At 41.3% G+C, this 16,607-nt stretch overlaps 1 protein-coding gene across 4 annotated transcripts in view; it reads left to right on the top strand.

Annotated features, from left to right (window-relative positions):
- CACNB4 (calcium voltage-gated channel auxiliary subunit beta 4) overlaps positions 1-16,607 on the top strand; it is a 345,805-nt gene that overhangs the window by 286,343 nt on the left and 42,855 nt on the right. For all 4 annotated transcript variants that reach the window (XM_056117655.1, XM_056117656.1, XM_056117659.1 and 1 more), the window contains 5 exons: positions 1,637-1,713; positions 3,581-3,600; positions 3,820-3,900; positions 5,050-5,108; positions 14,200-14,309. In XM_056117655.1, coding sequence (XP_055973630.1) covers positions 1,637-1,713; positions 3,581-3,600; positions 3,820-3,900; positions 5,050-5,108; positions 14,200-14,309 — 347 coding nt within the window. The remainder of the gene's footprint in view (positions 1-1,636; positions 1,714-3,580; positions 3,601-3,819; positions 3,901-5,049; positions 5,109-14,199; positions 14,310-16,607) is intronic.

A 16,607-nucleotide genomic window follows, 5' to 3' on the forward strand; every position in this document is an offset into this window, starting at 1 on the left:
CTGAAAGGGAGCTAGGGACCCTGGAAGAAAGTAAGCCTGTAAGTTCTTGATTTCCTGTTTGTGTCAGGGAAGCCCCCAGAAAAGAAATTGTTGTGGTGATCTTCCTTTCCAGGTTCAGGACTTGAGACCAGATTCTCACTGTCACTTTTTTCCCTCTCCCTCCTCCTCCTCTTCCTCCTCCTCTTCCTCCTCCTCTGCCTTCTCCTCTTCCTCCTCCTCTTCCTTCTCCTCTTTCTTCTTCTTCCTCCTCCTCCTCCTTCTCTCCTCCTTCCTCCCATTCCCTCCACACTCAATAACCCATAGACTACTTCCTGCTTTGTGTTCAGGAGTCACTCCTGGCAACACTCAGGAGACCAGACCATGGTAGGCTCCTGAATGCATGTGCTCTATCCTGTTAAGCAATTCTCTTAATTCTCTTATCCTGTAAGCAAATCCCTCACTCCACAAAACAGGTTTGTTTTGCTTTGATTTTGTTTTTTTGTTAGGGGGGGCTCTGCCAAAAACAGGACTTATTCCTGGCTCTGCTCTCAAAGATCACTCTTGGAGAAGCTTAGGGATGCTAGGGATCGAACCCATAGTGGCTATGTTGCAAGGCGCCCTACTAGTGTTATTGCTTCATCCATGTACCCATTTCTTTTTAAGAAATACATCTTCTTTGGCTGCTGCCTCATTTGAGCTGTATCCATATGATTGGTACATTGGTGATTAATGTTAATTGAGCACCCTACTCACAAGAACATTTCTATCTAATTTCTGCACTGATGAATGGCAAGAAATAACTTTGAAAGGAATTTCCAGATTCCAGCTACTTCCTCAATGTCTCTGAAAAAAAAAATGAGGTCAATGAAAACATTTGGACAGATTCTTGAAGTTTTTTATAGCAAGAAATTCTTTTGTTTTGAATTTTTTAGTAGGATTAAGGCCAAAAAAATCTTTGTACTCTCAAGTTCTATTTCCAATCAATCTGGGCAACGCGTCGAAAATTCTTTTTTCTAGACAAAGTCATGAAATTTACATACAAGTGGTACTACATGGAAAGTATCATGTTAAGCGAAATGACTCAGAAAGAAAGGGATAGACATAGAAAGATTGCATTCATCTGGGGAACATAAAGTAACAAAATAGGAAACTAACACCCAAGAATGGCCGAGATTAGTACCAGGAATTTTACTCCATGACTTGGAGGCCAACCACACATACTAGGGAAAAGGGAGCTCAGATGGAGAGGGGAACACCAAGTAAAGGTGTTGGGAGGATCCTCCCAGGATGGGAGAGGCATGCTGAGGGTGGACTGTAGACCAAACATGATGGCCACCCGGTGTTTCTTTTGCAAACCACAACACCCAAAGGGAGAGAGAGAACAGAGGGGAATGCCTTGCCACAGAGACAGGGTGGGATGGGGGCGGTTTGGGGGGTGGGAGGGATACTGGGATCCATGGTGGTGGGAAATGGGCACTGGTGGAGGGATGGGTATTTGATCATTGTATAATTGAAACCCAAGCACAAAAATGTGTAAGTCTGCAACTGTACCTCATGATGTCTCACTATTAAAAATTTTTTTAATAAAAAAATAAATAAAATAAAATGAGACCTGACCTTAAAAAAAATAAAAATAAATTCTTTTTCTTTATCCTAGGAAATCCAGTGGAAATTCTTCTTCAAGTCTTGGAGAAATGGTATCAGGGACATTTCGAGCCACACCTACATCCACAGGTGAGAGTTTTTAATTATTGTTAAAGGAGTGAATTCCTTTCCTAATATTTGGATATACTGGCAAGCACTTTTAAGAATGTGGAAACAATTTAAAAACTTTGTCTAAAGATTCTTCTACTTAGTATTTTATTTCCACTTGCTTTCTGTCATGATTTAAAAGGCACGTATGACACTAAAACTTCAGATCATTATGCTGTCATTTAAAGAAATCTTTCTACGTCTATAGAAGCGGTAGTTTTTAATGGTCTAAATTAGTCTAAAGCGTTTTTATTCCACCCGATATCCCAACATATTTTAAGATGGTAAAGATTAATTATAATTTTTCTCCAATATAAATATACTCTGTTTCAGTCTCCATGTGAAAACCTTAGGAACTGTTAGTGCAGCTTGAGCTATGAAAAGAGGAGGATTGATGCAGAGAAAGAAATTGCTCTGGGGGACTGGCAACTTAGAGCAGTGGGTAGGGCATTTGCCTTGCACTCGGCCAACCCGGGTCTGATTCCCAGCATCCCATATGGTCTCCTGAGCACCGCCAGAAGTAATTCCTGAGTGAATGAGCCAGGAGTAACCCCTGTGCATCGCTGGGTGTGACCCAAAAAGAAAAGAAAAAAAAAAAGAACAAAACTGGCTCTGGAACACCTCGCTTTTTGTTGAGCAGCAAAAAAAAAAAAAAGCCCTGCAATTAATAAAGCAGTGGTGATGGTTCAGTAGGGAATGTGCAACTAGAGAGGTATTCAAGTAGGATTTTTTATTTTTTCTATTTATTTATTTTTATTTTTTGCTTTTTGGGTCACACCTGGTGATGCACAGGGGTTACTCCTGGCTCTGCACTCAGGAATTACTCCTGGAGATGCTCAGGGGACCATATGGGATGCCAGGAATTGAACCCAGTTTGGCCTCGTGCAAGGCAAACACCCTACCCTCTGTGCTATTGTTCCAGCCCCCAAGTAGAACTTTTTAAATCTTCCACATTTTCTCTTACTTCTGTATGTCAAGTTCATTCTGACTCAAAACTGATGTTACTTTAGTACATCGAGTAATTGCAATGCAAAGTGAGAAGGCCAAGCACTGGTCTTCCTAGTCTACCATACTCAGGGAAAAAAGGATTGATCCTAGAATAATTCTGCATATGTGGGTCCATGTTATTATGAATCCTTCCTGATTGTTCCATGTGGACTGCCTCAATCTGCTTTAATGGCCAATGGCCCCTGAACCTAATCTGAGACTGACCATATTTTACCTCATCCCTGTTTGTTAGACATGTTAGGTTACTAGCATTTTTTGCTGTTGCAAACAGAAAAGAGCAAGAATTGGTTATAAAGGCATTTGAATTGAAGAGCAGTGTAGTAGGGAAACTGTGTCAATATCCTGGAAAGTATATAGAGTTACTTAAAAATACACCTAAGACTTCAAAATTTTTTCATGGTCCATTCCCATTAGAAATCCAAAAATCATTAGTAACTAAGATGTAATCATGTTAACCCAAATTGTTATCCTGGGCTTCCTTGCATCAAATTTTATATATCCACATTGTTCTCAGCCATGACATATATTATGTCCAACAAGGAAATGGCCCCTGGATCAAGACTGACTCAGAACTCCCAAAACTGTGATGAACTCCTATCCTTCCTTCTCAGATAAGCACAGGGCAGAAAGTCATTTGTACAGGCATGAAGGAGTCTTATTCTTTTCATTTGTCTCCAGAATTGGCCTGTCCAAAATGAAATCATAGAGGCATGCTCCACAGAGCAGCTGATAGTAAAACGAGCATTTTACCATTGGTGCAGTCTTTCGTCTTGTAAAATCATGTACTATCACTTATAGAGATTACATATTTTGATCTCTGGTTCTCATTATTGTCTTTTAGCAAAACAGAAGCAAAAAGTGGTAAGTTGTGTTTCCTTTTTAAATCTACCAGTAAGGTCCCTCTCCATACATGCCTGCAAAGTTCCATTGTAGTACCCCACATGGTTATCAAATAAGGGATGAGCCTTCTCAGAGGGAACGTGTGGTCATCATCTCTCCTTTGGCCTGAGAATCCTGCATGCGGCTGTGAGCAGGTGGGCTCATTCTCACTTTACGCGTGTGTTGAATCATCTTTTTCAGACGGAGCACATTCCTCCTTATGATGTCGTGCCGTCCATGCGTCCAGTGGTGTTAGTGGGGCCATCCCTGAAGGGTTATGAGGTACAAATACAATCTGTTCTGCTTTAGTTCTCAGGTGGACATCTGGGAGACGTCCAATTGCAGCTCACCCTTTTCTGCATGTGCACCTTCCTCCTCATCCTGTATGTAGGAGCCATGTAGGACTCTCTCCCTCACAACATTCAACATGGGAAATGCTGCTCAAACCGTTTGCTCTGTGTTGAACTGAAAGAAAAAGAATCGACCTGTCGCAACCTTTCCCGTCTGTAGAATGTAAACAGCCCCAGGGAACACATAGAACTAGTCAGCCAGCAAACCTCCACCACCCACCGCATGAGATCGTCCCTTGCATATTTTTTTTTCCTGCTCATTTATTTTAAAGGAAGGAAAAGAGAACTCCTCTAAATCCATTAGTGAACTTTTCCAAAATGAGTTAAGCAGTACCTCTGCCTTCCACATACTGCATTATCCCAGTCACCATTTTAACTGCCCTGGCATAGATAAAAAATAGGTGGCATCGGTCATTAAAGTCTCCTGGGCACCCTTCTCATGGAACAGAGACTGACTCACAGTATGCATTTTTTGAATCTCTGAAGAGAGCTAAGAATCCCATCTTCCTCTCTCACTTCCACTTCTTTCCTTGTCCCGGCTTTTCTCTTCCCATTTCTCTTCCCCAACTCTCCTGCCCCCATTCAGAGGAAAATGTGAATGTCAGAGCCAGTGAGAAGGCTACAGAAATTCAGTCCTGGGCATTGAGAATGTCTCCCGATATGCTCAGACTAGTAGTCTCAGCTGACGTCAGGGCGGGCCTGAAGGCTTTGGGCTGCTCTCGCTTGAGGCAAGCACAAGTCAGGCATGCCTGGGGAGGCAGCCCTGAGCATATCGCCAGCTGGCAGTACGTATAGCCCCTAATAATGGGAAAGGTTTGCCTGAGGCCGAGTAAGCACTCTGGGGTTATTTCTCAGTATTCTAGGGGAGAACCAAGAGGCGGGGTGAAGGTTGTTGGGGGATTATAATAAGTCAAGTGGTTCTGCATGAAAACACTTTCTGTGTCTCCTCTTTGGAAAGGATTGGCTATGATAAGGTTTTTTGGCTCAGGCACTGTGCCCTTTTCTCCTGCCTCTCTGTTGACTTCTCTTTCTCTCTCTCTGCGTGTGTTTGCCTCATTCTCTTTTTCTCACCTCTGCAAAGGTAACAGACATGATGCAGAAAGCCCTCTTTGATTTCCTGAAGCACAGGTTTGATGGGAGGTGAGGAATATAGATGTTTCTGTATTTTTATTTTTCATGAACTGAGTATGTCTTATAAAATTGATTTGTGGGTCCATTTCCAATGATGGCAGAAGTTCTCTAAGAAAAAGCGTAGTGTTTAGGGATGAATATAATGAAGGAGCTCTAGAAATGCAAAGTTATATATTAATATATTTAATACTTTAATATATTAAAGTATACTATTGAATGTCCAAGGGTGGAGGGGAGATATTGTAAAGGAAAATAATGTATTTGTTTTACTTAAATGTGTATATCTTTATTTCCTCATGTTAGTAAATTTATATCAGATTTGTCTTTATGAGAACTAAAAGCGGGATTAATATATAGACATTTCAATAAGTGTACAGCTTGCTGATCAAGCTGGCTCATTGCCCGTGTGTGTGTGTGTGTGTGTGTGTGTGTGTGTGTGATATGAAGTATAATATCAGATAAAGGGCTGAATTTCCTCAAAAAAAAAAAAAAGAAAAGCTTTACTTACTCTTTCCAAATCTTATTATGTTGGAGGGTATAGAACTTCTTTTTGAATTTTTTAAAGTTAATGTCACCTTGTTATTTGATGAGTCTCTATTTTGTGTGAATCCTACTATGACCCACTATCAATATGACTCAGTCTTTAGCTACTTAATAACTTATCATTCAATTTGTGTGGAAATGGTAGAAAGTGTTTTTATGTCTTGCCGAAAAATGGTGAAAGTCCACGTGGACTCATTACTAAGTACTAAGTTCTTTCACAATGCAGCGTGCATTTCCATGTAAAGAAATTTGATGTGTTCTGAGAAGTATGGGTAAATGCGTTCAGCGTATCTATTACTCAAATATATATCTTAAGCATCTACAAATAGGTTTTAATAAACACAAAACTTTTAGGAAAAGAAAGCATCATAACCCTTTAAGTACACATTATATATTCTTGCCCTCTCTTCCCCTCCAGGTAAATTATCCTCCTCTGGATAAATTGCACTAACGCATTCATTAGTTTCTGCAATTATATATAAAGAAAATAAACTGATATTGTAGCTCCAAGAATTAAGATTTTATTTCAAGAACTCAGAATGCTTTAGTGCCATAAACAAATCGCTAAGAACATATAGATCTGACTCCCTTAATAAGTAAGTAAGTAAGTAAGTAAGTAAGTAAAGGCCCTCCCGTTGTTCATCGATTTGCTCGAGGGGGCCCAGTAACGTCTCCATTGGAGATTTTGTTGTTACTGTGTCTGGCATATCGAATATGTCATGGGTAGCTTGCCAGGCTCTGCCGTGTGGGCGAGATACTCTCGGTAGCTTGCCGGGCTCTCGGAGACTGGCGGAGGAATCGAACTTGGGTCGGCCATGTTGGCTGCGTGCAAGGCAAAGTCCCTACCGCTGTGCTATCGCTCCAGCCCTTAATAGAGATCAAAAACAATGGAAGCTTTTTTTCTTATTTCACCTATCAATCTAAGACTGGTGTTCCTCAACTGAAAGGGGAATGGTATTAGGGAGGAGAGGATTGGGTAAATTCCACCTGTGCTTAGGACCCCCTAACCTGATGATGATCTCTCTAGTCAGCTGGTGGAGAGAGCAACATGTCAGCCTGGTGTGGCATACATCTACTCACATCTCATTGGTTAAAACTTGGTTGCATAAATCAACTCTCATATTCCATTGGTTAGAGCTCAGTCACATGATCTTGTCTAATTGTAGAGGAGGCTGAGAAATGCAATCTAGCTATAAACCCCCAGAAAAAGAGGAAATAGTCTCTGCTCTATTCTGTAGTGGACACAAAAGAACTTGTTTTAAGAAGGAAAAAATGAACAAACAAACAAAAACCCTGGGCATTTCTCTTTAAAGGAAATAGGCAGAAAATGAAGAAGTTTCAGGGCTGGAGTGATATAGTCCAGTGGTTAAGTGTTTGCCTTGCACTTGGTCAACCCAGGTTCTTTCCCCAGAAACCAGTTGATCCCAAAGTAATTCCTAAGTGCATAGCCAATAGTATCCCCTGAGCATCTCCAGATGTGGCCAAAAACAAGACAAAACAACAAAAAGAAAATGAAGATGTTTCAAAGAAAATAGATGGAAATCACTGAAACCTTGAATAGGAAGGTAGAAGAAACTGGAAAAACTTTTATTCTAATCTCCTTACTCCAATACTCATAATCAGTTGAATTGTGCTTGGAAACAGACTTTGGGGAGTTGGCTTTTAAAAAAAACCATTGTTAAAGAAACAGCTAAATTCTGACTCTAACTTTGTCTTGGTCTAATAAACTTGACCCTCAGGCAGTTATGTCTCCTTGGATTGGAAATAGCGAACATATATTTCACAATGTACCATCACCTATCGCTCCTGGAGCGATAGCACAGTGGTAGGGCGTTTGCCTTGCACGCAGCCAACATGGCCGACCCGAGTTCGATTCCTCCGCCCCTCTTGGAGAGCCCGGCAAGCTACCGAGAGTATCTCGCCCGCACGGCAGAGCCTGGCAAGCTCCCCGTGACATATTCGATATGCCAGACACAGTAACAACAAAGTCTCCAATGGAGACGTTACTGGGCCCGCTGGAGCAAATCGATGATCAATGGGAGGGCCTTTACTTTTACTTACTATCACCTAAGCTTGAAATCACAAGGTCTTTAGGCCTTTCTCTAAGTAATCTGATCAGTACTTCTTCCTGTGGCCCTATACCTCTAAAACAGAATAAATTCTGTTTCATAACACAGCCTAAGTTTATGTGACATTTATTTGGCCTCTTTATAGTGTCTTTATGAACAACAGTGCTATCTGTATAAAGGTTTGAAGAGAACAGTTGAAAGAAGACGGGAGTTATTATTGTTTAGCAAAGAGAGAGTGATTTTATTTACTTTCTTTGAAAATGAAGCTTTTGATACTCCTTTCCAGCCCTCAGGGCCCAAAGAGGAAATGCTTTTCTTTAGAATAGCAGAGATTTGTCCTGAATCAGGTAGTTTTCTGCATCAAGCACTTACACACCCTGTTGAAGATGGTTTTAGTAGAAATAGAATTAAAATTTCAATGCCAAGAGTTCCCTTGAGTCTAATGTCACAGCAGAGGATCTGGAAATGTGAGAAACAACTGAGCAGTGGCAAAAATCTAGCTGGAGAAAGAGACTCAGCCCAGTAGCAGATCGTAATGACAAGTATAGGAGCATGAATCCGCCTTCGAATAATAAAATGCACAATAATGGACTCATTTATTGGATGTATGTAGAGTCTTTATAAGAGAGAAGAAATTTGTTGGTAGCTTCACTCTGACTCATATGTCTACTGTGTGGGGAATAGTCTTATATTTTGAGCTATGACAATCTGCCACATTATGTTTTACCAATTAATAAAAGGAGAGAAAACAACAAATAGTCTTCAGTGAGACTAGCCAAGAGAACAATTACACAGAAGGCTTTAGCACAGTGGTACAGAGTAAACAATATGTTCTGATGAAAACCTACTCAATGTTTCATTGGCTATGACTGCACTTGGCTAGACAATTTACTCAGAGGAGAGTCTTAATGATTATTCAGGAAGGGCACAACAGGGGATCCATGAGCAAAGAGACTTTCTTCTTCCATAGTGTTTTTCAGACCAATATAAAAAATATAATTCAACAGATTAAAATCCATGACTTGGCAGTTACAAAATCATATACGTGTACTTCTTTTTAAAAAACCTTAGAAGTTATGTGGTCAATTTAGAGCTACTTTTGTGCTCAAACTGCTTTTGTTGGACCGAACAGTAATGGATTTAAGAAAACTGAAAAGTTATGGCCAGGGTGACCATGTAGCATGAAGGGTGCTCTCCTTGCACACATCTGGATTTGATCCCAGGCAACCTGAATGGTCCCGTGAGCCTGCCAGGAGTGATCCCTGAGTGCAGAACCAGGAGTAATCCCTGAGCAGAGCCCAGTGGGGCCCAAAAGACAACAAAAAAAAATCTTTAAAAATGAAAATGAAAAGCGCAGAAGAAAGTCTGTACAGTTGGGGCCAGTTGGACACACAGATATTCATACTGACTCACAGTTTCTACGCACAGAACATAAACTTGGTGCACCTAAGACAGGAATGGAGCACTTCCTTTTTTATTTTCTACCACAGACATCCATTGAGGATCATCCTTTTCGAGGAGGTTTGTCCAGTTGCTCGAATTGACCATTCACAGACTGAACAGCCAGCAGTGAGACCAGTTGCAATTTGTTGAGTCATGGAACTTATTTCAAATTCCAACCCAGTTATTACTTTAAACTTTTGGACAACTGTATCAGATCAACTGTGTGTTAATTACCAGACCCATTTATAACTGACATGATCATCCTAAATAGCATATGACCTTTAGAGAAAATCTGAAGCTAAAGGAATCTATAAGCCAAGGAGCATCTATTAAGGAAAAAAAAAACCAGGAGGATTGAAAAACTTTTTGAATAAACTGAGAATACAATGTTGGAAGATCGAAAGAGGTAGTATTTATTTATGAGAGGAAATGAGAGCTATTGATATTATCACAAAGCAGCCAAGCCACGAAAGAATGTAGGCAACTTGTAATTGCAGTCAGCAAGTGGAAAAGAACAGGCCGCCTTCTGTTTTATAATCAGTAACACTATTTCCACCTTCTGCTTTTCTCTGTTCACATGCAGACTCATCAGTGGACCCTCAAACACTAGTCCACTGACTGAACACTTTGATGCAAACATGATTATCTAAATTAGTAAGCTTTGATTACCTCTTGTCCGACCTGAAATGTATATAAGTGATAGGGCTCGGGAAAATGGGTTGTTTTGAGCCATACCTGGTGTTGCTTAGGGGCTACGCCAGCTCTATTCTCAAGTGTCACTGCTGGTGGTGGTACTTGGGGGACTATATGTGGTGCTGGAGATTGAACGTAGGCTGGCTGCAGTAAAGCAAGCACCTTAACCCCTGTACTGTCTCTCAGGCCCTGAAGTGATTTATGGATGGGGATTAGCCTCCCCAGAAGTGCCTGGGAACCCAGGGATCACTTCCTGGCCATATTGTGTAAACCTAATGGTTCAGTGCTCAGGCTATCAGTACTGGGGGCTGTTGGTCTTTTACGGACAGACCCCGGCAAGGCTGCATTCTGACAAATGCCTCCTTAAGTTATTTCATTGTTACACGGTCATCTTTGTGCAATTACGCAAACCTCTATAGCAATGCCTGCCTCGTATCAGACTGAGCTACATTGTATAGCCTCCTGGGGCCTCTTTGTATCTACTCTGGATCACTACTGACCAGAATGCCTTTCAGCTTCTTACACTGTACTGACACTATGTCACAGAAAGATTTCCACGAAAACATTTTAGAGACCTAGATTAAGCAAGACGCAGAGAAATACTGAAAGATACTTAAGAGTATGACTATCACAAGGGAAATAGTAGAAAGTTAATAATTCCATTTAAAAGAAAAGTGTTTAAGCTAGATAGCAGTCCATGATAGGTGAATTATATTTTGAGAAGGCTTTTCCAATTAAATAAAAAGTTTACATTTGGTGATGGATTTTTTTAATTATTATTATTACTGTTTTGCTTTGTGTTTTGGATGCTCACAGGCTACTCTTAGCATGGTGCTAAGGAGTTGCTCTCCATAGGATTGGGGGAACCACTGTGAGGTGTACTGGGGGTGGGAGGTGGATCAGTCCAGGGCCTCCTACAAGCACAACGCATGTGATAACCATTTGAGTTATCTCTGCAGCCTCCAGATTTGGTGTCTGATTTGATATCAGTAGGCACTCTGCATAGAAGATGGAAATGTCTTCTTTTTCTTATTGAAGGATTTCTGGGCCTATGTCTATTATCTTTTGAGCTCTTTTATGCATCTGTATATTTTTTCATTGAGAAATAAATGATAATAAATTAACTTACAATTTGATTAGCAATAAAACAATGACAAAAGAGAACTTCTCTTGAACAGACATTCTCCTGTGCTTTTGACTGTATGAAACAGCTTTTTGTTGCTGTGTTTTTGTCTTTTGTATATCTTTGTATTTATAAAAAGTGTGTTTATAACCCAGTAAAAGAATGGAAGTCATCATTCCTGCAAAGTTTAATAAGCCAAGGTCAATATTTGGATATTGTATATAACAAGAAGGAATTACTTTTAATTAAGAGTAAGATTTTTTTTTTATTTTGTTCTGGGGAAACACCTGGCTGTGCTCAGGGATTATTCCTGGCTTTGGTTCAGGGCTTACTCCTGGGTTTGTGCTCAGGGCTTACTCTTGGCTTTGTGCTCAGGAATTATTCCTTGCAGTGCTTGAAGTCCATTGATAGGTTGTGACAGGGATCAAAACTTGGGGTCAGCCGCCTACAGATCAAGCACCTTACCTATTGTACTCTCTCTCCAGCCCCAGAAGCTTGATTCTTAACAGACAAAAGAGAGTCCCAGGTATGAACAAACTATTCTGTGAGCAAAGAGACCTGTGAGGTCTCTGGCGCAGCACCTTTTGAGTCATGCAGTCTCAGAAGTGATTTTAATGCCTGATTTGAATCTGATAAAATCCTGAATATGTCTCACTCATGGCCAATATCTCTTTGGCTCAGGTCTGAAGATTTGGGTTTCTGGAGGAGAAACTGAAACTGTAAGAGAACTTTGAATCCACTAAGTGCTGACCGGGGGCTTGAGGGCCTGTGTGTCAGACTTTCTTGACGTCGAACTAACCACAGGGAACTTTTCCTCTGAGTCTCACTTTTCCTCTTAGTCGAATGAGGCAATCATAATAGTCCAGTGTTTCCCAGGGTTGTTAGGAAATCAAACATTTTTTTCAATGATATCTTGTATGTTACCCGCCCTATCCCCCTTCCCCAAAAAAATGGAAAAGAAAAAAAGAGAGACTGGAAAGATAGTGAAGGTGTTAGGCACTTCCTTCGCATATGGCTGACCTAGGTTCAAATCTTTAGCACCACATACATTCCTCTGAGCACTGCCAAGAGTGATCCTTGAGCACAGAGTCAGGAGTAGCCTCTGAGTACTGCTGGGTGTATGGGTGTGTCTGCCTTCCCTCCAATTATATAAATCTCATATCAGAAATTAGAGATCCCGCAGTATTTGCATAGCATGGGGTAGGAGGGGGTAGCCAGGTAAAACCCTGCAATTCAGCCTCAGCATTCAGTGGTCCTGGAAATATTTTGGTTTCTGTGGAAGACAATTTGAAGATGCATCAAATTCTATATTAAGGTCTGAATAGTTAAAAAATCTTGTCTTGTGATCATCTACAGCATAAAACCCTAATACAGTGACACAAACAAGGAGCACTTTGCAATTGTCAACGGAACTTTTGCAGAGCCTGTTATTCTAAAGAAATGATTTCTAGCTGTTTGTGAGGAGGACACTTTTAAATTCTCCAGAAGGCTTCAGGCTATGGAAGTCAGGGCAAGAGTGCAAGAGTCTCCTGAGCACAGTGACAGGATTGTCCCCAAGTAGGTTTAAGATGACATATAATTCAATAACTGTTAATAATTATTTACTCCAACCCCTGGAGTAGTTTAAAAATGTCAGAGGAGGGTGGACTCAGTTTAAGAAAGAAGGGTGTTTGGGTCAGATCAACAGTGTAGCAGGTAGAGTGCTTGCCTTGCAAGTGGCTTAGCTGGGTTCTGTCTCCGGCACCCCAGATAGTTCCCCAAGCATTTCCAGGAGTGATTCCTAAGTGTAGAGCCAGGAATACATCCTGAGTGTCTCTGGGTGTGACAGGGAAGGGAAGAGAGGGAGGGAGGGAGCGAGGGAGGGAGGGAACGAAGGAAGGAAGGAAGGAAGGAAGGAAGGAAGGAAGGAAGGAAGGAAGGAAGGAAGGAAGGAAGGAAGGAAGGCTGATTGTCTTTTTTCTCTGGAATTTTGTCAAGCTGTGAGGAAGAGCAGAATGAAGCAAGGGTCTTGGTGACAGTAACTAGATTAAAGAGAGAGTCTTTGCATTTTGTGAGTAGATAATAACCTGTGGTTGAGGGGCGCTGAGAAATAGTGCAGTGGGTAAAGCACTTGCCTTGCATGCAGCCAACCCAGATTTGTTCCCGGCTACCACATATGGTCCCCTGAGTACTGCCAGGAATAAGCTCTGAGCACTGCTGGGTGTGACCCCAAAGCAAAAAATAAAAAATAGAAAGTTGCGATGTGTCCTCTAAAGTAAATTATTCTTTTAAATTTTAAGTGTGTAAGTTCCAGGGGCTAAAGAGAGAATACAGCAGGTCAGATGCTTGTCTTGCACAGAGCCTATCCATGATGGTCCCTGCCAAGCCCACCAGGAGAGCTCCCTGGTATGCAGAGTCAGGAGGAGGCCCCTGAGCACAGCCAAGTGTGGCCCAAACACACGCCACTCCCCCACCCCAAAATAAGTTCCAGAAACTGATTTAATAAATGATATGCAGATAAGCCTCTCACCCCACTCATTTATAGTGCCTTGCTTTATTAGTTTACATCACTGCAGGATACTTTCTAACTTATCAAAATCTTTGCATAATCCTCACATTGCCCTCAACTTCAGTGTCTTATGACTGCCTACCACATTTACTGTTGTGCTTTTCATATTCTTAGAAACAGAATATTTCTTTGGGCCTGTGGAGAAGTGCTTTATGTCTCATAAATTAATGATGGAGCACTAGGCATGCAGTACAGCTAATAACTGGTTGTCTTTGATGAGCGAAACAAAGAATTCCCCCCTTATAACCAGTGGCATCAATATGCCAAAACAGAGCACTTGTACATCTTGAAGGTCTCACTCAAGAGGAAATCAACTGTGAAGTGTGGGAAAATTGTGTTGCTGCTTCCTAGAAAGAGCATGGTTTATTAATATGTTTTGATTTGCTCCTGGTGTGGTGCACATTAAAAAGAGAATTTAGCAGGCCAGATGATAGCAGGGGCAGACCTACATTTTCATTGCAGTCATCATTTGTTAAATAGTCAAAGCCTTCCTTCACTTTGCTCTGCTTGTCTTTTTTAGTACTTGCCCAAATCTCTTTCAAGTGTTTGTGGCCAGTGTTTATTATACTGTGGTTGCACTGTCATATGTAAAAGTGGTTATTAAGTACTGCGGTTATGAGTCACATAGAGAGTCCCATAACATATTTACTGGCTTGTTCTGTTCTGTGTTCCTATTCATAGGATATCGATAACGAGAGTGACAGCTGACATTTCTCTTGCTAAGAGGTCTGTCCTAAATAATCCCAGCAAGAGAGCAATAATTGAACGTTCGAACACTCGGTCCAGCTTAGGTAAGATATTCAAATGTAGTGCTTCTCTAAGCTGTGCTTTCAGCCTGAGCTGATGTATGTCGCGTCTGTGAATATCTCCAATTCGTCCCCCCCCCCCCCCCATTCTGAAATGTGGAGGCTCTGATGAACAGAGCCGAATGCCAGCCATAGAAAAGAAGGGAGCAAAATCCTACAAGCACCAGCACTTCCCTTCTCAGCACTAGTCAGTTAGTTAATTAGTAGTCTGGTGGGTAGAATCCTCCACGGGCTGTCCTAGGCTGTGACTGCCTAACCACGTGAAACCACTCAGCTTTGCCCGAGCCTCTCCATGAGTCTAATGATATCTGTCATACCAGAGTCACCACTGACATGAAAGGAACCAAGAGGTTCATCCTTTACAGATCTCTCTAGAATGAAGCTGGGTAAAGGTGTTCTTAGTGCTGTTGCTGCTGCTAGCTGATAGTACCCAGAATAGTCATGTCTTTAAGCAGAAATAGCAACACCATGAATAACATGTGGGGAGTTTAAATGTGTCTTTTGCAGAGCGCCAATCAGGAAGCATCCTGAGACACCCTTTGCTGGAAAAGATAAAAGGGCTCTAATCTTCCGTGTAACATCAGGGTTGTGGAGGATGGAATCACCACGTTCAGGATAAAGCCCATGTTCTTGGTGAACCACAGCATTCCTCTCAAAACCTTGGTGGTAGTTTCTACAATTGGCCTATTTCATGCACAAATTTGGAATTCTCATTCTAAGAACAACTTGTTTTCCTATCTTTTGTTATGGGCAGAGTAGTAAAAACCAGACTCTTCTATGCCACCACCTTTTTATTTTTTTTTAAATAGGCGCCTCCCCAAGCAGTGCCTGGAGAATGGTGGGATTGGGGACCACTCCTACAATGCTTAGCACTTAGAGCCTGGCAGTGCTCATGGACTCCCAGAGCTACACTTCATCACATTCATAGATCTAATTCAGGATCTTGTTTGTATTAAGCACATGATCTGCCACTAAAATGTATTCCCAGGATAAGTTGCATACTCAAGTATTCCATCAAGAATAGACTGAGAGCCAGAGAAACCATGTAGGAAAGGCCTTGCTTATGACCAACTTGTTTGATCCCCAGATATGGTCCCCCAAATACTGCCCAGGGTCATTCCTAAGCACAGAACCAGGAATAGCCACTGAGAACTGCTGGGTATGACCAAAACTTCCCCATTCCTTCCCCTCCCCTCCACACCATCCCCAAAGGAATGTGTTAAAGACTAAGGATTATCCCAGTTGGAAAATGACTAGAGAATATTGTCTCTCTGTTCCTGGCACAGATTGGCACCTGGCAACTGCTCAGTAAATTTTTGTGGGTTGGTGACTTTGTAAGAGAACGCAAAATATGCCAGATGCTGCCATTATCAGCAAGATCCCAGCTATGAAGGGCTCCTCCTTTCTTTAATTTATTTTTTTGAGGAGGGCTAAACTTGGTAATGCTTTTGGGGCTTGAGGCCATCACTGGGCAGTGCTGGGGATTGAACCCAGAGCCTTACATATGCAAGGCATGTGCTCAAACACTTGAGCCTTTTCTCTGGCCTCAGGTGGTTTTGCCTTGAGTTCAGTGTTTTGAGTCTTCCCCGTGCAGTAAAACACCCTTAAACACTTAAGTTTGAAGGCAGTAACAGTGGCAGAGTTGATCGTAGCTACTTACCTAATTTGAAAATAATTTGGTCTTATAATAATTAGGTATTGATTCAGTATTATTTAGGTATAAGTATTATGTATAGGTATTAGTTAGATTCATAGTCAGGTATTACACGCATAATTAGGCAATCAATTGAAAACAATCCCAAATTAGACTGAAGTTTTCTTAAAGAAAGCAACTTTGTCCTCCTATCTTCTAGCCTTACCCTCTTCCTTACATTGCCTTTGGCTTTTTACCACACCTTCTTTTGGTGCATAAGGAGAGGACATACACAGACTTATGTGTAGGTTGCTTGACTTCTTCTTCAGTCATCTGCACTTCCAAGAGATTTCAGGGATGTCTTTGGAGTCATTCCATAGAATGGCAGCTGCTGTTGGAATGAACAGAGTGAGTAGGATAGAGTTATTGTAAATGTTAAGGAGGAAACTCAGGTGTCAGTTCATTGATTTTCTTCCTTTATTCTGTAAGATCATGTATCTATTAAGCATATGCTCTGCCGCTAAAATGTATTCCATTGGAGTTTAGTGCATGGCAATCGAATAACCACTGTGTGTACTACTTACTGGTAGCACACTGGTCTACTTGTAGTGCACTTGTGTAGACTTCTTCATCCATGGATTAATTTATCA

This window comes from Sorex fumeus, unplaced genomic scaffold (genome assembly GCF_029834395.1).
Source record: "Sorex fumeus unplaced genomic scaffold, SorFum_2.1 ptg000035l, whole genome shotgun sequence".
Lineage (NCBI taxonomy): Eukaryota > Metazoa > Chordata > Mammalia > Eulipotyphla > Soricidae > Sorex > Sorex fumeus.